At 53.9% G+C, this 21,955-nt stretch overlaps 1 protein-coding gene across 1 annotated transcript in view; it reads right to left on the bottom strand.

Moving 5' to 3' along the window:
* SLIT1 (slit guidance ligand 1) overlaps nt 1-21,955 on the bottom strand; it is a 152,436-nt gene that overhangs the window by 46,575 nt on the left and 83,906 nt on the right. Inside the window, 4 exon segments of the mRNA XM_006090043.3 lie at nt 2,340-2,503; nt 3,028-3,099; nt 3,677-3,748; nt 4,685-4,756. Coding sequence (XP_006090105.2) covers nt 2,340-2,503; nt 3,028-3,099; nt 3,677-3,748; nt 4,685-4,756 — 380 coding nt within the window.

Raw genomic sequence — 21,955 nt, 5'->3', positions numbered from 1 at the left:
ATCACCCACAAAGGCTCGTCTACCCTTTCCCCAAGGCAACCATTGTTCTGAGACCCAGCACTAAAGATTTCGAAATCAGACAGCAGGTTCTCGTGTCTGGCTTCTTTGGCTCCGTATAAAATCTTTGGCATTGTGTCTGTATCAGTAGGTGTTTTTTTAACTATGACTAGAATTCTATTGCATAGATGAGTTATAAATAGTCAATCCACTCTTGTTGGTGGACATGTGCGCTGTCTCCAACTCTGAGCTGCTGTGAAGAAAGCTGCCTTGGATATTCTTGGACACGCGTGTTGGCAGAGCATATGCACACACCTAGCAGGAGCTGCAGGGTCGCGGGTAGACATATGCTGGGCTTCCGTAGATTCTGCTGAACAGTTGTGCGAAGCGGCTGAGCCGATTTACACGCCCACCAGCGTTTTAACCTCTAACCTTTGCTTGGCTCCCCTGAAGGGTGGGCGCCAAGATCAGAAAAGACAAAGTCCTAGGCCCTCTGGCAAACTGTGGCAGCGCCTTCTCAGGAGAGTGGACGCCAGGAGGAACAGACGGGGGCGGGGGGGCCTGAATATAGAAACCAAGGTATTCAAATGCAAAGAAAAAGGTCTCACTTCAAAATAACTGTCCCAGTGAAGTATCCACTCCTCTTCCTAAAACCTGGGGCTGCAATTACTCAGAGGGGCATCAGCCTGACACTCCTCACACATGAGTGCATACCCACGTGTGCACACACATACACACGCTCACACACTCATACTCCTGTACGCACACTCACAATCACAGTCATAGTCACACACTCACATGCTCACACACACACAGACTCACACATACAGTCATACACTCTCTCCACATGCACCCTCACATTCACACAGTCACACACACACACATATGTATATGTGTGTATATATATTGATTTCAGAGAGGTAGGGAGAGGGAGAGAGAGATAGAAACATCAATGGTGAGAAAGAATCATTGATCAGCTGCCTCCTGCATGCTCCCTACTGGGAATCAAGTCCAGAACCCGGGCATGTGTCCTGAATGGGAATCTAACACTCACACACACACTCACACACTCACACACACACACACACTCACACACACACTCACACACAAACACACACCCTCACACACTCTCACATACACACACACACTCACACACACACACACTCAGCAGCCCTCAGCTCAGCAGTGCTCAGGGGCAGCCTCTGTGCTGCCAGTGCTGTGGGGGAGGGGAGCCTCACACGGACGATAGGCTGCGGGGCCCAGTAGACACTCCTCCCTCAGTGCTCTAAGCGGCTGGCAGGCTCACTCACTGGTTTGGGAGAATGGGCAGCCCCTCATCCTCTGTTGTGAATCTGAACCGTTCATTCACTCAGCAAACCTTTCTTGAGCATCTCTCTGTGCCAAGCACAGGCCAAGTGCTGGGGAGACGGTCAGAAACCACGACCGCATAGTCCATGTGCCCGGGGCCAGGGAACAAGGCGGGAGGGGGTGCCAACAGGTCCAGCCTGCGAGAAGGCTGGGGTGGGAGGCACCTGCTCCGGGAAGGGCCTGGGCGGGCCCAGCTGGGACACACTGAGTGACAAGGCCAAAGGGCGGCCGGGGGAGGCTGAGGTGACCCTGCCCTGGCCTCGCAGAGCCTGGGGACAGTTTGGACTCTCCCAGGGGGCTGGTGAGTACCAGGCAGCAGTGACCTGCCCAGACCTGTGGGTCCTTTCAGGTCCTCTGGCTGCAGATGGAGACGGAAGGGGCTAGAAAGGAAGTGGGGTGGGCAGGCAGGAGGCTCTCACAGCCGAGGCTAGATGGGCCAATTCAATGACTTTTCAGACAAGGCCGTCACAGGAGGGAAGGGTGGCAATAGGAGGAGGCAAGGGGTGGGAGGGGAGGGGAGGGGTGAGGGACAGGAGGTCGGACAGAGAGGGACAATGTGGGAGGAGGCGATGGGCAGACAGGAAGAGAAGATGGCTGTGGCAGGAGGGACAAAGGAGAGAAGGCAAGAGGTGATATGTGGAGGCAAAGGCTTTGGGTGAGAACAGGAGATAATGGATGGACAGCAGGGGGAGATGGGTGGACACAGGAGGTGACAGATAAAGACAGAATGTGATGGGTAAAGAAAGGAGGTGATGCCTAGAGACAGGTGGTGGATGGGAACAGAAAACGGGTGGAAACAGGAGATGGTGGGTGGTCTAGAGGCGATGGAGGAGGACAGGAGGTGATGAATGTGCCAGATGTCAATGTGTAGTGGAGACAGGAAGTAATGGGGGGAACATTAGGGGGAGGCTGCAGGAGGCAGGTGATGGGCAGTCGAGATAGGCAGTCGAGAGCCCCAGCGGGCCTGCACCCACCTGAGCAGCTGAACTCGCTCTTCTGGACCTCGGCTACGTTGAGGCCACGCAGGCCGGCGGGGCCTGAGCACTGGGTGAAGAGCCCGATGGTTGGCCGCTGCCTCAGCCATTGCGAGAGCCAGGCCAGGTGGCAGTCGCAGAACAGGTGGTTGGAGTGCAGGCGGCTGCAGGGAGACAGGGACGCTCACAACCCACCTGGGGCCCCCAGACCCCGGCCAAAGAGTGGGAGCCCCTCTACCCAGGAGGGGCCGAACCCCATATTGCACTTGACCAAGCACAGTCCATGCGCAGTCAGCCCACAGCTCCAACCTGGGGACTGTCGGCAGCAGCAGGAAACTCCCAGCCGCTGCCCCTTCCCTCCCAGCATGCTGCCCTCCGGGGGGCCTGGACTGCATTTTGCCCGGCTCATGTCGATTCACCTCCCTGAACTCATACAGACCCACTGACCCAAGTCCCATAGCTCATTTTCAAGCACAACAAGAAATCATTGGTTTTCCAAGGAAAAATCAAATATAAATGACACTCAACCTCCTTTCATGTCAGATGACCTCCCCTGACCCCACCCTGGCTGGGCGCTGGGGGTGCAAGAAGGAGCCCCCTCCCCTGCCTGTGGAAGCCTGCGCCCCGCTCCCCACTGCCCCGGCACCGCCAGCTCGGGGCTGTCCTCCCGGCCACCCCACTGACTCACAAGGTCCGCAGCTTGGGCATGTGGTTGAAGCTGGACACGGGGATGGTGGTGATGTTGTTGTTGTTCAGGGTCCTGGTGGGGAAACCAGAGTCTGTTAGCGTCTGTCCAGCAGGAGCTCACGTGGGAGGGAGAGCAGGGCTTCTCTCTGACAAACAGGCGGACCCTCACACTGTTCCCCGGTCCACCCTCAAGCTGGGCCAGCTCTGGGCTGGACCTGGGGCGGGGGGTGAGGGGGAGAGGGCAGGGGCCTATGCCAAAGAGCATGACACAGAGCCACCACCAGGGAAAGCCCTGAGCTGCCTGATCAGGAGGCAGCTGTGCCGCAGCCTCGAGGCTGGTGGGAGGAGGAGAGGGACAGGCACAGGCACAGGCGTGGGCTGGCTTAAAGAAGGGGCGGGGTCTAGACAGCCACGTGTCAGAAGCTCCTGGTAGATACAGCCATGGCCCTGGTGTCATCATAAGCAGGATAAGCCTCGGCCATGCTCCTGGGGGCACGATGACTTCGAGAGCATGCGTCCTGGAGGGCCTGCCACGCCTCCCAAGTCTCCTGCCTCCTGTGCTCTCCGAGGCCCGCACGCCCTCTCCGAGGGCCCCACACCCGCGCCAGCCGGACTCCCCAAGCCTCTCTTCCCTCCCGTGTGTTACTTACAGCACCTCCAGCCCCCGAAGAGCCCGGAAGGCGCCTTCCTCGATGCAGCTGATCTGGTTCTTGTCCAGCTGTCTGTGAAGCAAAGGGAGGGTGTGCAGAGGACGGCACGTCGCTGAGAGCAGCGTCCACACATCCTTACCAAGCGCTCCATTCCATTTTCTTTTAAAAAGGCCTGACCCCATCCCTTGTTCGGAACAAATGTGTCCATCCAAATAGTAAATCGTAAGAAGTTAAATTATTCCTTGTTTTTTAGTTAAAACAATAAATGTAAATAAAAGTTTTATTCGATGCCTCTTCCTAACCTTGCCTCTCTCCTGGGGAGCAGGCACCCACCCCATTGTGGAGACCACCTAGAAGGTGCTGGCAGCTGAGGAATGAGTCTGTCACAGCAGCCATGGCAGCCAGAGCCGGGGGCAGATCCCAGCCCCAGTGCCCAGGGGGGCTGACGAGCTGTGGCTACCTGGAGCACTGCTCTCAGAATACACTGACGCCTGGACCGGGCTCCTTGGGAAAGAACGCGGTGATCAATTACCAATGTCTGCTACAGGCACGGGAGGGGGCAAGGGGACTGTTGGGAGTGACAAGCATGCCAGGCATTTGCCACGTCTCGTTCGAACCTCAGAACAAGCCCGTGAAGTAAGTGTGATATCCTCATTTCACAAAACAATATGTTGGGGCTCAGTGAGCTAACTGACTTGCAGCAGCTTATGCAATAAGTGCCTGAAAGAGGAGATTCAAGCCCAGCTCTCCCAATCTCCCGAAGGGCAAGGGCACGGAGACTGTCCGTTCAAAGGGACCCAGAACATCACCCTGGCAGCCCACAGCCCTCCAAGACGGCCCGTTTCCTCCCACTCCAGATGGTGCCAGAAAACCATGCGGGCACCGCCACCTCAACCCAGAGACCAGCTCCGTGGCTGCCTACACTCCAGGGCTCCGGGAGACCCAGGAGAATACTGCCAGGGGAGGCCCTGTGGCCCCAGGCCCCCTCCACCCCAGGCCTGTACTCACAAGTTTTTGAGGTCTGTAGCTCCGCGGAAAGCCTTCCTGGGGATAGCCTGGATGGCGTTCTCACTCAGGTCCCTGTGAGGGTCGAGCCAGAGGAAGAAACACACTGGTCAGAGAGGCCTCTCCAGGGAGGGGAGGGCGCCAGACAGTGGGACTGTCACAGCGGCATCCCAGCCTGGGACAGTGCCTGACACACAAAAGCTCCTCCCTGGTAAGCATTTGAATGAATGAATGAGCTGGAGCTCGGTGCCCCGCCACCTCCCATTCTCTGGGCAGAGGGGTTGCAACTGGAGGGAGAAGCTTGGGGCATGGGTGACCAGCTCTGCCAGACCCCAACCTGCCTCCCCCCTTCCACTCACAGAGGTCAGCTCAGCCCCTGTGGCATCCTCCAGGGATGCAAAGGCGATGGCAAAGGAGAGACGGGCTTCTCGAGGGGCCCACGGCCACCCCAGGATCTGTGGAGAGTGCACCGAAGGCTCACTTTCTGTAAGAAAGCACCTGTGGCCCCCAGGGAACCCGCCAGTAGGTGGCCCCCAGGTCTTGAACTCCAGGCTGTGTCGACGCCAGATCCCTCACTCTCAGGATTGCAGGCAGCAGAGCCACCACACAGACCTGGGCCCACAGGGGGACTGGAGCACGCTGGCCTCAGGGCTGCAGTGCCACATCCCTGCCCTGTGCTCGGAGGGCAGGGTCACTGAGGATTTCATCACCTCCCCCTTAAAATCCTGGTGTGAGGGAGGAGGCACGGCAAATCTCCAGCCTGTGCGAGCCTAGGCCAGCTCTGGACCCTTCCTCCAGCTCCTCTGGCAAGACTGGGCCGCTGGCACTGTCCTCCTGTTTCTCCATCCCTCTCTCGACCTCTTCACTGCAGGCCTTTACAAATGCCCCTTCCCTTCCCATAGCAGTGGAACGAACTGCCATCGTGTTCTGAGCATGTCCCCCCGAGCCGTCCTGCCCAGCACTTCACATGTGTGAGTGCACCTGACCCTCACACTGACCGTGGGGGAAGGTTATCCCCATCCCCCTTCCACAAAGAAAGAGGAAAGGGAGGCTCAGAGAAGTTAAGCAGCTTCTTTAAGGACACACAGCTGGCAGGTGGTGGCTTCAGAAGGTGAACCCAGGAAGTCAGGTCCCGAGCTCCCCCTTGCACAGCAGGCCTGGAGTGGGAAGCATCTCCCACTTTGCAGAGGAGGGAACCTAAATATTTTACCCAAGGTTGACCAGGACGGGGACCCAGGTCTGCAGAGAGCCCTGCATCAGACCCCGCAGCCAGGGCTGACTGTCCTGACGTGGGACTCAATGTCAGGCAGCCCCCAGGCCCCCTGACCCTTCTCCTGGGCCAGGCCCTCAGGCCTCGACCATCTCCTTCCCATCACCATTCACCACATGAGCCTCAGGCTCCACTGTGAGGCCTGGGAACATGGCCCCCCTGCACCCCACCCCTTGCCACTGTCCCCTGAGCTATTGGGGCTTCCATCCTTCTATCTGGGTTTTTCTGCTGAGACAACAAAACAGAAACTCCACAGCAGAGTGCACATGGCCCTGAGCCCAGGAAGGCCGGCTGGAGTCCTTGGCTCCCCAGCTCCTGGCTGTGCGTCTATAGCAATGGTTCTCAACCTGTGGGTCGCGATCCCTTTGGGGGTCGAACGACCCTTTCACAGGGGTCGCCTAAGGCCATCGGAAAACACATATATAATTACATATTGTTTTTGTGATTAATCACTATGCTTTAATTATGTTCAATTTGTAACAATGAAAATATATCCTGCATATCAGATATTTACATTACGATTCATAACAGTAGCAAAATTACAGTTATGAAGTAGCAACGAAAATAATTTTATGGTTGGGGGTCACCACAACATGAGGAACTGTATTAAAGGGTCGCGGCATTAGGAAGGTTGAGATCCACTGCTCTATAGGCCAGCACAGTTTCCTCGTGTTATGCAAGTAATCGCCACCATGGCCGTACAGCCCGTACTGGCTCTATTGTTCCCTTGGTCTGTGGGCTTGTTCTCTCCCTCTCCTTCAGTGGGATGCTGGGCAGAGTAATCTAACAGGTAAATTACTTCGTTGGGAGCAAGACACAGAGGTAAATGGCATGGCCCGCACTCAGGGGCTCACGGTCACAGTAACCAGGAGCCAAGGCAGACGTGGGAGCCCCACGTGGAACCAAACCGGCCTTGATGGAGCACCGACATGCTCTGCGACAGCGGGGCTCACGCAAGCAGAGGTCACACAGTGCACAGAGTACCCTGAAACACTGATAGCCCTCGGAGGACACACGGAGAAGCAGAGAACGAAATCTCCATTCCTCCATTCAGCGAGTGTGTGCTGAGAGCCGATTACCTGCTGGGGATGCTACAAAGACTTACACTCTGCTTACAATAATCATGGGAAGGGCAGTATTTCCAAAGAGATGAGCGAGCTCAGAGGAGCAAGTGACCAGCTCTACCTGCGGGAGAGGAGAGGAACTCTGAGGCAGGTCCTGAAAAGTAAGTCAGAGTTTGCCAGACAGGAAAGGGAAACGAGGGAAGCACATTCTACACAGCGGGAACGGCATGTGCAAAAGCCCAGAGGCAGGAAGGAGCAAGGCAGGAGGGCTGGGGCCGTAGCACACAGTTTGACATGGCTGGTATGTGTCGATGGGAGCTTTGTGGTGGTTTTAAAACACGTCCACAAATTCTTCGACATGCCTCCCTTCAAAAGGTGGAGCTTAATTCTCCCCTTAATTGTGGGTGGGAATTAGGACCTCACTCCTAAAGAGTAGAATATGACAGAAGTGATGGACAATTTCTGAGACGAGATCATAAAGGATCCTTTTATGTAGCTCCTTCTTTACTCTCTCTCAGATCACTCGCTCTGGGAGACGCCAGCCACAATGTCATCAGGACTCAAGCAGCTTTCTGGAGAGGCCCACGTGGAGAGGCACTGAGGCCCGCAGCCAACAGCCAGCGCCTCTTGCCAACAATGTGGGTGAGTCCTCATGGGAGTAGATTCTCCAGCCTCAGCAAGCTTGCAGATGCTGCTGCCTGCTGCGGACTCGATGCTTGTGTCCCGGCCCCCAAATTCAGGTGTTGAAATCCTAATGCCCAATGTGATGGTATTAGGAAGTGGGGGCTTTAGGAGGTGCTCAGGTCATGAAGGTCGAGCCCTCTGTGAATGGGGTTAGTGTTCTCATAAAAGAGTTCTGAGAGAGCTCCTCTGCCCCTCCCGCCACGTGAGGACCCTGCCAGGAAGCGAACCCTCACCACTGTATCTGTTGGCCCCTGGATCCTGGACTTCCCGTCTTCTAGGACTGTGATAAGCTGCCCAATTTATGGAACTCTTATTACAGCAGCCCAAACAGACTAAGACACAGCCCCAACCCACATCATGACTGCAATCTCATGAAAGACCCCAAGCCAGAACCACCCAGCCACCTGTAGAAACTGTGAGACAATCAATGTTTATCGTTCTTTTGGGCCACTCTATTTTGAGGTACTTGGCTACACAACAGCCAACGACCAAAACAGGGGTGCTTTGTGGAAATGACTCGGGAGAGGGGCTTAGAAGCTGTGCTGGAGAGCGTGGCCCTGACCTGAGGCATGAGGATCCTCTGCGAGCTTTCGAGGAGAGCAGGACAATGCTTAGACTTGGCATGAAGGAGCTGAAACGTGAGGGACGTGGCTCCATCACTTCCCTGTTTGAGCCTCAGTTTCCTCATTTGTCAAACGCATAGGCTGGACCAGATCATCTCTTAGTCTCCTCACCGGTGTATGCCCACCACACACCAACTACTCCAAGACATGGCAACTGAGGCCCTTAGGGCATCTGAGATCCCGGGGTGAGGGTGAGGGAAGGGGGCCCGCTGCTGGCTGTGTGACTTCTGAGAGGAGTGGGATGAGAGAGAACAGACACAGCCACCCTCCTGCTCCTCCCCACAGGGAACAGAGCACATGTGGTGAGGGCAAGACAAAGGCAGGAAGGGCAGTGGCCAAGAGACGTCTACAGACCAAGGAAGATGGAGGCTGCCCTGGGGTGGAGACCTCCAGCGGGACCCTCGCCTTGGCCCCAGCTGGCAGCTAGCCCTTCGACCAAGCCTGGGAGGGAACTCTGGGCTGCACTCACATCCATTATTCCATTTAATCCTCACCACAACCCTGCGAGGAAGGTTTTCTATTTGTATCGATTAGTTTATTGATTTAGGCCAACCGTGTTCCAGAAAGGCTTTGAGGTGGCTTATAGGGATTTATAAAACAGCAAGAGAGCAGGGGTGAAAAGTGGGACAAAGAGAAGAAGGAAAATCAATGGTAGATGCCAAGAATGCAGCACCAGGTGGCCCACGCACCAGCCAGCTCCAGGCGGGGCGTGGGCGCGAGGCTTTCTGAGAGCCCGTGCGTAGAGGGGAAACTGGTCAGTTGGCAGCACCCTCAATATATGTATAAATTTGAAAGGACCAGTTTCAAAGGATAGCTATTTGGGGCACTTAAGATGAGAAGAGAATTTCCCCAGGGGTCTTCATTAAAAGTGACAATGTGGCCTAATCAATAACGCTAGATCCTTATAATAAATGGATTTCAAGTGTCTGCTTCTTATAATAGCGCGTCAAAATACAGCCTAGCAAAAGCAATTCTATAAAAACTCACACCAGGAGCTAAGTGGGGAGGGAGGGGCAGGAGCAGTCTGGGCAAAGGCAGGAGACATGGTGGTAGACTCGGGCATGGTCTAGGAGCAGCTGGGTTTGCCGGGAGAGGCAGGGCACAGGGCTATGGGCAGACAGAGGCTCAGAAGGAAGTCCCAGGCGGGACAGTGCTGGGGATAGGCGTTAGCAGGCAAAAGCCCTGCAAGCCAGAGAAAATGACAGGTTAGAGCAGAGATGGGCGTATCTGATGGTTTTTTAGACATCGCTCTGGGGCACCAAAGCTTACAGAGGAAAGACGCTGCCCCTGTGTATACAGCAATACACCAAGAGCCAGTGCAAGAGGTGAGGGTCTAGGGGTGGGAGCAGAGCTGAGCTGACCTGGGGACCTCAGGCCCAGCCCCAGGCGAGGCCACAGCAGTGAGCAGCTCACATTGTTTAAATGAGTAAAGGAAACTGAGGAAAACAGGGGAGCCTTGGAAACCTGAGAAAAATGCAGCATGCTGGTAGAGGAGGGGGTGGGGGTGGGAAGAGGCTGACTCTGCAATGAGAAAGCTCTAGGTTCAATTCCTGTTTCTACCACTTACCAGCCATGAGCCGCAGGAAGTTATGCATCTGAGAGCTATAGTTTCTCTATTTGTAAAATGGGAATAAAAATACACACCGTACCATGCTTTGGAGAAGATTGAGTTCATGTATTTAAGCCTCTGTCCTTTTTCCTCCATTTGGCAAAATTTAAGAAATGCTGGCTTTTGTCCTGCCTTAAACAACCTGCCTGACGCTTTCCTAAGGTTCTATTGTTTCCAGTTTTCCCTCTAGGGGGCGCCAGAAGCCTTCCATGGACTTGGATGTCCTCTCAGCTATATAGCAACCCAAAACAAAGCTATCCACTGCCACCACCCTCTCCCCCCCACCGCCCCCCCACCACCCAGTTGATGTCCTATTTGGTCAGCAATTGTTTTGTTTCCCAAACCATTTAAATAAAGTTTCTCATCTCCATTTTCACCCAGTTGGCATGAGAACCTAAAAGGTACTATGTACATCTTTCCCCATCACATTTTCCCAGCCCTGAGCCTCCTGTATCTTTCTCAAACTTGGTGACCTTGTCACAGGTCCTGAAGTGAGGGGTGTGTCCGGCAGAACGAGATACACTGAGAGAGGCCATCCTGGAGGAGGGAGATTCTGGAGCTGGCAGGACAGCCGCTGGTGGCCTGGTCCTGGCCAGGGGTAAGTGAAGGGCACAGAGCTATGGGGCAGACAGAGGCTCAGAAGGAAGTCCCAGGCAGGACAGCGAAAAGCAGACTCCCAGAGCAAGGACAGGACTGGGGAGAGAACACAGGCCCGGGTGAGAACCAGGCCCTGGGCTGCTCACCGTTCCCAGGGGATGCTGACACAGCCGGCCCAGGAGGCCACACTAAGGGGCCAGGGTGTGAAGGAGAAAGCCCACAGCTGAGTGTCACAATAAAGACGTGGGTTCAGCAAGCCCTGGCTGGCCCACTAAATCATGTGGTCTTAGGCGAGTCGTTTAACTTCTTTGGCCTCCGTTTTCTTATCAACAAAATGGGGGTGAGAAGCAGCACCCACCGTCCAGGATCTAAAGTGAAGGCGCTGTGTGTTGCCCCCGCCTGCTCCTTCACTTATGCTGATGCCCCTTCGGTTCCTCAAATCCTCCTGCCACAGGACCCCTGCCTGGAATATTCCTCCACTTTTCACCCAGTAAACTTCGATTCATCCTTCACACCTTGGTCTGCCAACACCGCCCCTGACCGGTCCCTCTCCTGGAGGCTTCCAGGACCCTCGTGCTTTCCCGCCTCGGCACTCATCCAGGATTGTAATGAAATACTGGTGTGTGTGATACAATGAAACACTGATTTTTGGTTCATTAACATCCATCTCCCGCTCCAGACCACACTCTCCCAAGGTCAGACACTGTCTGTTTTGCTTCCCACTGTCTCCCTGGGCCTGGCCCATTGCAGGGGCGCCGTGACTGTTAGCTGAATTGAACTAAAGTGGATCCTTACACGATTCTCCTGCCCCATCCCTCTGCATTTTCCTGACTCAAACGAGGAGTCAGGACAGGCGGGGCAGCTGAGAGGAGAAGGCTGGGCTTAGAGATGAGGGCTCTGAGAGGGAGGAACGCTTGTTGTTGCCTGTCCCTGCCCTTCCTGTCACACATCCTTACAGAACATTAGTAACCGACTGTCCTAGGGTGGTTCCGAGGTGGCACCAGCAGCAGCAGGGAGGTGCGGGCAGCCCCTGAGGAAGGAGAGTGACTGACTCTTCTGGGAAGAAAGGGAGTGGGAGCCCCTGGCCGTCCACTCGGGGGGCTTGCAGTGAGGGGTCTGCAGGAGAGGTCCCCAGCCTGAACCCCACCACCCAAGATCAGGGGTCTTGAGTCTGGGCACACTCGAGACCCTAGCCAGGGCCCTTCCCCCGAAGAGAAGGGGGCAGCCAGGCCCACACTCTGAGCTGGGCACCATCCCAGGCACCCCGCTCCTGCTGTCCCTCTTCCCGAACACTCTGCCAATCCTCCCAGCCTCTGCCAGGGCTGGGGAGGCAGCGGCTGGAGAGCTGAGGTCGGGACCCCATGTTCTCACTGCTAATCCCCCTTCACGCTCTAACCAGATTGGACCCTGCTGGCAGACAGGCCTCTAAGCGGATCAGCGGGGAGCTCAGCCCGGGGCTGCTGGGCACTCGCCAAGGCCAGACTTGGCCCTCGGTTCCTGCCGCCTGCTCGGCCTCCGCACTGCAGACAGCTCAGGGCCAGCTCTGTCTGCCTCACGAGCCACATGGCAGTCAGGCCTGTCCCCTCATGCCCCTGGCTACCCTGAGCCCACCTGATATAGGGCCTGGCTCGGAAGGAACCACTGTGGCCCCACGGTTCTGGGCCACCTCACCTGGGACTTCCTTGTCCTGAGACTGTAGGACTAAGGACTCGGCCCGGAGCAGACAAAGCTGGTCGTGTACCCCTGCCAGGGGCCCCATGCAAGTTTCCCAGCCCCTGGAGCCTCAGTCTCCCCTCTGTAAGGTGACAATAATCGTGGGGTGGTGGGGCTTAACTGAGACTGTGTGGCACCCTCAGTAGGACTGACAGAGTCGGCTGCCATTGCATATATATATATATATATATTATTGATATCAGAGAGAGGACGGGAGAGGGAAAGAGAGATAGAAACATCAATGATGAGAGAAAATCACTGATCGGCTGCCTCCTGCGTGCCCCCCACCGGGGATCGAGCCCACAACCTGGGCATGTGCCCTGACCAAAAATCAAACCGTGACCTCCTGATTCATATGTCTATGCTCAACCACTGAGCCACACTGACCAGACCATTGCTCTTATCTTAGAATTGTCTTTATGAGGCTCTACGGTGTGTGGGGGGATGCGAGGGGGTGCGGGGGGGAGTGGTGGTGAAAAATCTAGGACTGGGAACTAGGAGGGTGCAGCTCAAGGCTGGCTCCAACACCAGCCACTTGGTGATGTGGGATGCAACTGCACCTCCATCTCCCCTTTCAACACAGCTGGCATCCCAGTGAGGTCAGGAGGGTAAGTTACACTCGATGTGCCTCACGCTGGGCACCCGGCATGGGGCAGCCTGACATCGCTGCTGCTAGTGAGCGTCGCCCAGGACCCCAGAGCAGGCGACTCAGCACCCACGTCTCTGGCACCTGGACCAGCAGCATGGAGTCACCTGGGACTTGGTCAGAAATATGGGCTTTCTGGCCCCACTACTGAATCAGAATCTGCATTTTAGCATATTAAGGTTTGAGAAGTGCTGCATCGCACAGAGGGAAGTTTGCAAATGTTTCTTGTCCCCAGCCAGGGATAAAAATGGTGTGTGGGTTCTAATCCCTGTTCCAGCCAGGATTTCAAAGCAGGGAGCTGAGGCCCCAACTCCTATTCCTGGGGGTGGGGGGATGGGGTAGGGAGAGACTTGGACACAGACAACCCCAGTGGGTGGAGAGAGGGAAGAGCAGCCTCTCACCTGTCACCTGTGGCGGGCCACTGCCCACCTTCATGGGAAGCAGAGGCGGCACTCACAGGAGGGGAGCAGTGGTGGCCGCTACATTAGCACCAATGCCCTCCCTACATTCCTGCTGGGGTTGGGGCAGCGGGGTTCTGCCTGAGAAGGCGTTGGTGAGACCCAGGCTGTGGTAATCCGCTCCAGGCCAGGAGCTACAGGATGCACTTTCAGGGGAGAGGCTGGCGGTACCCCCTGGGTGGGATGCTAGGGTGCACACCCTCTGAGGTGCTCCTGGGGTCTGATGAGACCCTCCCTTCTCGCTGCTTGTCCTTCAAGCCTCCCCTCAAAACCCCCGCTCCCACCAGGAGAGAAAGTGATTCTACAATTACCCCTCCCTGCCCTGCCCTCCCCAGCCCACAGGATGGCATTCAGGTGCCCCAGACCTACCTTCACGGGTGGATGGCATGTGTGTGCACCTGTCTCTAGATCACCTTCAAGGCAAATTCTTGAAGGTGAGTTCTTTGGTGATAAGGACCTGAACTGTGCAGCCTAGAGCTCCAACCTCAACGCAGGGACTGGGGTTTTATCCACTCATACATCTCAGGGGCTCCCAGGAGATAAAACGACAACTTAAACTGGCTGGTTCTCAGTGTGATTCTCCTGTGACTGAGTTTGTTTCATCAGAAGTCAAGTTAGGGTTGTGGCGAGGGGGTGGGTGTGTGCAGAAGAGACTGGGGAATAGTGCCGAAGGGACACATTGTGGGGGCAGAGGGGGACTGATCCCAGCAGCCACAGGCCTGTTTCCTTTGGTCTTGGGACCCAACCCTGCTGTTCCTCCTGGAACCTGACTGCTCTCTTAAGGGTCCAAGTCCCCTTGCTGATTCTTGTGTGCCCCCCTGACTCCCTCTCCTCGGCTCCCCTGGAATAAATGGCGGCCACCAGATAAGCCAGCATCCTCAAAATGGGCCTCCATGAGGACAGGCCCTGGCCAGGCAGTAGATGGTCTGGGAGAAAAGCCAGGTGACCTGGGTTCAAAGGCAAGCTCAGCCCCATCGGCTGCCTCTTTGTGCCTCAATTTCCCCATTTGTAGCATAAGCTTATAAAAGGAGTAAATAAATGAAGGTGTGTGAAAGTAGCCAGAAGACGGTCTGGCACACAGTAGGTGACAATCAATTGTTTTGCTGGGAAGGTTTCAAACTACTCATCCCAATTGCTGGGCAGTCCACTGCCCCCTCTCCTCCACCGCCTCTGTCCCTCCTAGGCTGGTCATAAGACCCATGGAATTAAAGCTCACACATCACTACCAAGCATCACTGCAATCAGCTCTGTGATGTCTTGAGATATTTTTTAAATGTTGAACGTCCAACCTTCTCCCTGGGAACTCCTGGTGTCCAAACTCCTGTGGGTGGTTTTGCAGGCTGATGCCACGGAGGGTGGGAGTTGAGCTTTGCAGGAGAAATGGACAGTGCCAGGCAGTCGGCTGGAGAGATGCCCTCCCTCCCCATCCCACCATTTGGCCCGGAGCCACGCCTCCTCCTGTGGCCACCCCCTGCCTCCAGCCCTGCAGAGTTAATGTTGCAGAAACCTCATTAGGAAGAGACATCAAGCAGCCTGAATCACACGTCGTAAAACCACCCTGGGTAACATTTCCTCAAAGCGGCTGCTTCTTATGCAGCTACCAAGCTTCACTGCAGTCAGTTCCCAGGACGGAGATATCAGACGAGATGCACACACCCTGCAAAGCAACCACGGGCCCTGCCCAGGAGCGCTGCTCAGAGGAAGGAGTGAGTGGCTCAGGGACAAGCAGGAAACACAACCAGCAGGCACCGGCCTCAGCCACCACAGCAAGAGCACGATGACAATAGGATGGATGAATAAACCGGTGGTCGGGGGTGAGGGGAATGCAGACTCCTCTTAATCTGAGTGGCAGGCAAGACCTTCACTGCATTTGATCACACCCACTGCACCCCCAGAAAGCCCAGGCATTCTGCTGGGTCCTGAGCATGTAGGCACTGGGGCAGACGAGGCTCTCATCATAGACACCTATGAGTTGTGAGCATCAGTGACTTCAGAGATTCCCAGCCCAGACACACAGGGGTGGGGGCAAGGGATTGTGGTGCAGCAGGAGGAAGAATCAAGATGTAGAGGAAAGAACAAGAGCTTTGGAGCCAGACAAGCCTGGGTTTTACTGACTGTGTGACCTTGCGCAAGTTACTCAACCTCTCCGAGTCTGCTTGCTCATGTGCAAAGGAGGGCTGATCACAGCTCCTTCTTGCTGAGTTATGGTGAGATTAAATACCATATGTGCCATTTACATTAAGCACAAAAACAGGCCAACCGAGTCCATGCTACTAGAAGTCAGGTTCGCCGTTACCCTGGCAGGGGGACGGGGGTTAATGACTGGAAGGGGGTCCATGGGTGCTGTGATGTTTTACTTCTTGATCTGCTGCTGGTTACATGAGCGTGTACACTTTGTGGAAATTCAGTGAGTTCTGTATATGAAAATACATAACATGCAGAAAAGTCACACTCTTCTGTATATAAGATTTACTACAATGAAAAGTCTTTAAAAACATGTAAAGCGCCGATTTCAGTGTGGTGCTTTGTAGGCATGTGACAAATGCCAGTGCCCTCCCTCCCCGACCCCCCCCCCCCGAAGGAGGAGACAGATGGGGGAAGTCTTCCGAGGGGACAAATTCCAGAAGAACGGGGGCTCACAATTCTAAGCAGCGAGGAAATGCCCAGGCTGAGGGGAAGCTGCACAGAGGACCGCCTGGCGGAAACAATACCCACCCCACAGCGGCGAGAACTGGGGACCCACTGCAAACAGACGCGGAGGTGGGAAAGCAGGCTCTGGGGCCCCTGAGCATTCTGACCGAGCTGGCGAACACGCTGCATCTCCCAGGTCTGTCGTGAACACAGCGTGTTCGGGGTCCACATCTCCCTGAAGAGCGGGTGAACTGCCCTGCTCCAGAGCCAGACCTCAGGGTCAAGTGGGGGGGTGAGGCTGAGATGCTGATGCTGGAGGGTTGAGGGCCTTGGGGAACCCAGTGCAGGAGTGAGAGAAATAGGCCAAGGGAACAGCCTTCACAGTGGTTCTGAATTCCCTTTCTGCCTTGTTTCAGGAAGGCATCAGGCAATTTTAAGGATATGTTATAAAATGGAATAAGATAACAAGAACCAGAAGAAGAGTTAAAAAAAAAAGACAAAAAGAGGTAGAAACATTGAACAAGAGAGAGAAGCTCGCCCTACGTGTGAAAGCCTTTGCATCTGCTACAAACGGGCCCCGGCTTCTCCCAGCCACAGGGGGTGTGGAGGCTGATGTGCTACAGTGACCAGATCCACAGATGAGCACAAGCTTGGGAGAGGCGAGTCCTTTCCTGGTTCTAAAACCAAGCCTGTGGGCCTCCTCAGTCCCCAGTAAGAGGCCGCCCAGGATGGGACCAAGACCTTCACTAGCACCCCAACAGGAGGCCCATCTGCTAAATTTCCTTATTTACCAATTTGGTTTTAGGTGGATGATTTCCCATTTGTCTTCTCAACAGCCTTTGAGGATTGATTGGGTGTCCCAGCCCCAGCTCCCTGCAGTCCCAGGAAGGCACAGGGGTGGTTTTGCAATAGTTCAAATGCCAAGAGCAGGGCAAAGACAAATGGGACGGTCCTTAAAATGCTGTAATAAAGACAAAATGCAAACCAGTCAACTCACACCAAATAGTTAAAGGAAGTAAGTCAACTTGATGAATTGGTCATTTGACAAATTGGCCATTCAGTGAATTGACATTTGGCAAAATGGCTTTTAGCAAAATGACATTTGGTAAATTGGTCTCCTTCTGATGCAGCAATGTGTTTCACGGGGCAATTACTTACACTATCACGGCCTGGTGCCAGAGCTCAGGGAAGCCATTCTGCAGATGGGTCCACCCACGCCATCTAGTACACCGCTCTTCACCGGGCTGCCTTAAAACAGGGTGGATTTAGAATATTCTGAGGGATGCATGCACTGCACAGTATGCAGGCCATCCTGCATACATATGGTTATTCTCAGTTAAACTCGTCTAGACTCTCAGGGAAGACTCTTTGGCTTCTCCTTGATAATGACCAGGAGAAAAATGGACAGGATTCCATGTGGTTTAGGAAGAGAGAGAGCCAAAGAGGAGGCAACAGGGCTGTGCAAGCAGAATCTAGGCTGTGCTTGGCGAGGGGGCTCCACTAAGGGCCAGTGACCAAGATGCCAGTCTGAGCTTCTGCAGGAAAAGTTGGGGACCCTGGCCAATGCACAGAGCAGCTAATGCCAGAACAGACTTCTCACTGAAGTCCATGGCAGGAGTGGTCCTCTGAGGAGACCCACAGAGTATCATGCAGTCCCTGGAGCATCCCTAATCTTCTCTTTCCTGACCTCCAAGGGGAAATTTCTTTTATCGGAGACCATTGTCTGGACCAAGACCATTGTCTTGGTCTCCAGAGTTGTTCAGAAGAAAAATGGAACTTAGGGGATTGAAACAGCAGGAGATCAGCTCCCAGCACATCTAAAGCCCTTCTTGTCCCCCACGTATGTACCCAAGGATGCCAAAAGGGCATAGGAACCCTAATTTCCTCCCAGCCAGGCAGAAAGACAGAGTCCTGCTACATTACGGGGCAGTTGGCTTAGTGAGATCTGTAGGTGACCACAGCAAGGAAAGCCGTGCCGACAGAAGGCGCTGGCCAGGGAGCTGTCCGTGGTGCTGAACCCTCTCGGCTGCTCTTTCCTCTGCTCAGGGCGTAAAGATACACCTTGGATCCTACCTACCTTCAACCTTACTCATCTGCCCACACACCAGACCTTGTCTATTCCGCTTTTTTCTTCACAAGCCCACAGGCAGTCAGCTCACTGCATATTCACAAAGGGTTAGAAAAGCACCATTATAAGCCTCAAGGTACCGATCCTCAGACTCTTTAGGAGAGGCATGTGCTGAGCACAATCCATATTAGTAAGCTACTTCTCGAGAGGGGTAGCTGGAAGCTTGATCTTGCTCTGATTCTCCAAAAGCCAGACCTTCCGATGCCTGGACACAGACCCAAGCACAGAGGGGTGCTAAGAAGTCATCTGGCCTTGCCCCAAATAACTTTCCCCAGATCCTCACACAAAAGCCACTCACTTTAATCCTTAAGACCTTAATAACCATCACGGACTCTTGTAGAGCACACGGGTGTTATTATTAATGGGAACGATGATTATGATGATGACGATAGCTACATATATGGAGATTTTATTATGTGCCTGGCACTGTACTAGGTGTTTCATATATATTATCTCATTAATCCTGAAAACAACCTTCTGAGATAAAGACTCCCATCACTCTGGTATAGAAGTTGAGAGTGGGAGAAGTTGGGCATGTGTGGGTGGCAAAGAGTATATGGGAACTCTCTGTGCTTTCCACTCAATTTTGTGTGAACTTAAAACTGTTATAAAAAATAAAGTCAGCTTTTAAGCAATGCTCTCACCAGACCTATTATCCAGATAATGTAATTGAGGCATCGTAACTTTCCCAGGCTGTCTGCCTGCAGAGCCTGTAGCTAACCCACAATGCTACATCAGCTCAGCACATTAGAATCATCAAAGTGATGGGCAGGTGGGGGTGTCTAGAAGCATACACATGTCAGCAGTGACATTTGATAGATGAACTTGGAGGGAGGAGGTGAAAACCTAAAATGCAGAGTATGATCATGAACATTCATAATGTTGACACTGAGTCATCAAGATAAAGTTAAGTTATGCTCAGGACCCTCTGTTTTAGAGCTTAGATAGCTGTATCATAAATTTTAGACATAGCCTCATCAAAAATGGCATGACGCTTGCATGTTTTCTCTGAGAAGCCATGCCATGGGGAGAGAGGAATGCCAGCCCCAACCTGGGGTGAGCACCGTCCAGGGGCTTGTCCTTACACCTGGGTTCCTACAAGTATCTTGGAAACTGTCACTCCTCCCAGCCCCCATCGGTTTGAAAGACAAAGAAGTGAGCTTTGGTATCCAGTGGTGAGGGGCTTCAATCCCAAGTCAGTACAAGCAGCCAGCATCCCCTGGGCCTCTGAGAATGAAGGGGTCCTGGAGGACAAAGGGAGGACCCATGACCATCAGACATTGGTTTCTCACAGACTTTGGCACCCCCCCTCCCCCGGCCATTACCCATGAGCCCCAAGCAGAATGAGTGACCAGCAAGACACCTGCCCCCAGCCTTCACCTTGGTGTGGAAATGAGTCTCACTCTGCAAAACCTGGAGCACAGAGGGCACCCAGGCCTCCTGCTGTGGCAGCAGTGGCCAGCGTCTGGGAGAGACAGGCGCTGTGGCGGCTCTGACCACCAGTGTGAACACCAGAAACGGATGTTCAGGCTCAGAAGATTTTATCTGAGCACCAGAGTTGGTCCAATTCCTGATTCTCTAGGAGGGATGGAAACACTCTTCCACTTCCCGGAGGCCAGCTCCATGCTCCTGGCCCACCCAGGGAATGGCTGGTGCTGCCGGGCACCCTGCTGTCTCATCCCCCCCACACACCAGACTGGGGGCCCCCATTGGGCTGCGGAGCCTGGAGGGTGATACACTTGTTGCAACACCTGGATGTCCTTATGCACCCCTAGCATTGTCTGCAGACTGAATGAGTTAGTTAGGACCCTGGGCTTCAGATCCCTGAACCCATTTTCCACATCTGCCAATGGGTACAGTACAGATCATTATGCCAGAAAGGTGCCATGAGGGTTAGATAGGTGGGTTGTCAGCTTAAGGCCCAATAAATGGGAGCTGTTGTTACTGCTCTTTTTCCTCTTCCTCCCAGGTCAGTGGGGATGGTGTGATAAATAAGACACAGTCGATTAAAAGTGCTGCTGAAGGTCTTCTTCAAAAACCCGGTATGTTTCTCAGGCACCGCCTAACTGTACCCATGCTCTTTTCTTCTTAGCACTGGCCATAGCTTCAGTCAAACGATTATTCATGGAATTATTTCATTAATGTTTATCCGCTCAATTAAATCATGCGTTCTATGAGGCAAGGGCCATGTCTGTTCACTGCATACCTAGCAAAGAGGTGAGGCTCATTAAATATTTGATGATTATTTTGGCTATTCAGAAAGGTCAAACTAGCATTTGGGAGGGGATCTGCAACATTTTAATGTTAAAAAAACAGGTCCCCCTCGGGACTGATGAGATAGGGGTCTGAGACCCCCTGCCTGCAACCCCTCAACACAGTTTTCCTCCAGGGGCCTGCTCTCCAGCAAAGTGCAAAGGCTCTGAACTGGTCCAGACTGCCTCTGTGACAGTGTCACGTGGAAAGGACACACCGCTAGGCTGAAGGTTCCCTCCACGCTCCCCTCTCACCATGCCCTGGCCCACCAGGCTGTTCCATCCTTCCCGCCACCTCCGTGCTCCTCCGTGTCTCACAATACCCACCCCCCCACCACCCCATTACTGCACTTGCCACACTGCCTGTCTATGAGTCTCGCACTGATAATAATGATAGCACAGCTGCTGGAAAGGATACACCTGCCCTCTGCCTGCCTCTGGGGAAGGCACACTAACATGAGGAAACAGGCAGGCTACCACCTGGGCCACATCTACAAGTGGGCACAGCCACACCACGACGGAACGGCAGACACAAAAAGGCACCCCTCTCCTCGCTCCCCCCACTCCTGCTTGAGCTTGCTGGTCATGGCTTTCCATTCCTGTACTGAGCATCTACCCAGGAGGCTGTAACATCCGGATGTGATTCCGGCATGGGGAGCCCGAGCCTCTGGTGTAATAACCTCGTGCCCTAGCTCAGGTTTACCAGAGCTCTGCACTGGGAGGGTTGTGTGTCGGTCAGCGGGGCCAGCATTTCCCATTTCTCATCTTTCACTGTTTGAGCACGAAGCCAGGATGGAGAACAAGCAGTATACACCACAGCCTTGCTACTCCAAGTGTGATCAGAAGATGTGCAGTCACGGCACTGATAGAAATGCAGACTCTCAGGCCCCATCCCAGACCTATGGGATCAGAATCTGCATTTAATAAGGTGATTTGTATGCATGTTCAAGTTGTGAAGCACCGGACAGCGCAGTAGTTCTCAAACTTGGCCAACATTGAAATCACTTGGAGAGCTTTAAAAAAAACTGAGATTCTGATTCATTGGTTGGGGGTGGAGCCTGGGCATTGGGATTTTTTTAAAGTTCCCCAAGGGATTCCATTGTGCAGCCAGGATGGTGAATACTTGTTCTAATCCATGTTGCCTTTATCCCTGTCACCTCTGCTTCTCAGGCCCCTCTCTTTGTCCTACCCCACCCAGTAACCCCTCCCTTACAGTGCTACTTCCTTCTCCAGTATGCCTGGTCTCCAGGATAACTGATGCTAATCAGGGTTAAGGACAGTGGAGCTGGAAGAATAGTTCATACTAGATGGTGAGTGACTAACAGCCCTGATTTCCAGGAAGTATGTGCATTTAAAAAAAAGGAGGATTCCTGACCCAGCCTTCATCGTTGGTGACATCTGATCAGTCTGAGGAATGTAAACAAAACACTTTGGGCAGAGAGGGCCTTCCTCGTGGCCCTGAAATTAGCCTTTTCTATCCAGCCAAATTTATGACACAGGGAAAGAGCTATTTATACTATAGTAGCACGGGTGAAAATTTACCTCTAAATTCAGATGGCTGAGCAGACACCTGCATGTTTGTCTGTGTGTGTGTGTGTG

The sequence above is a fragment of the Myotis lucifugus genome, unplaced genomic scaffold (genome assembly GCF_000147115.1).
Source record: "Myotis lucifugus unplaced genomic scaffold, Myoluc2.0 scaffold_66, whole genome shotgun sequence".
Classification (NCBI taxonomy): Eukaryota; Metazoa; Chordata; class Mammalia; order Chiroptera; family Vespertilionidae; genus Myotis; species Myotis lucifugus.
Note: the sequence above shows the minus strand (reverse complement) of the source record. Positions and strands in the feature narration are given on the sequence as shown.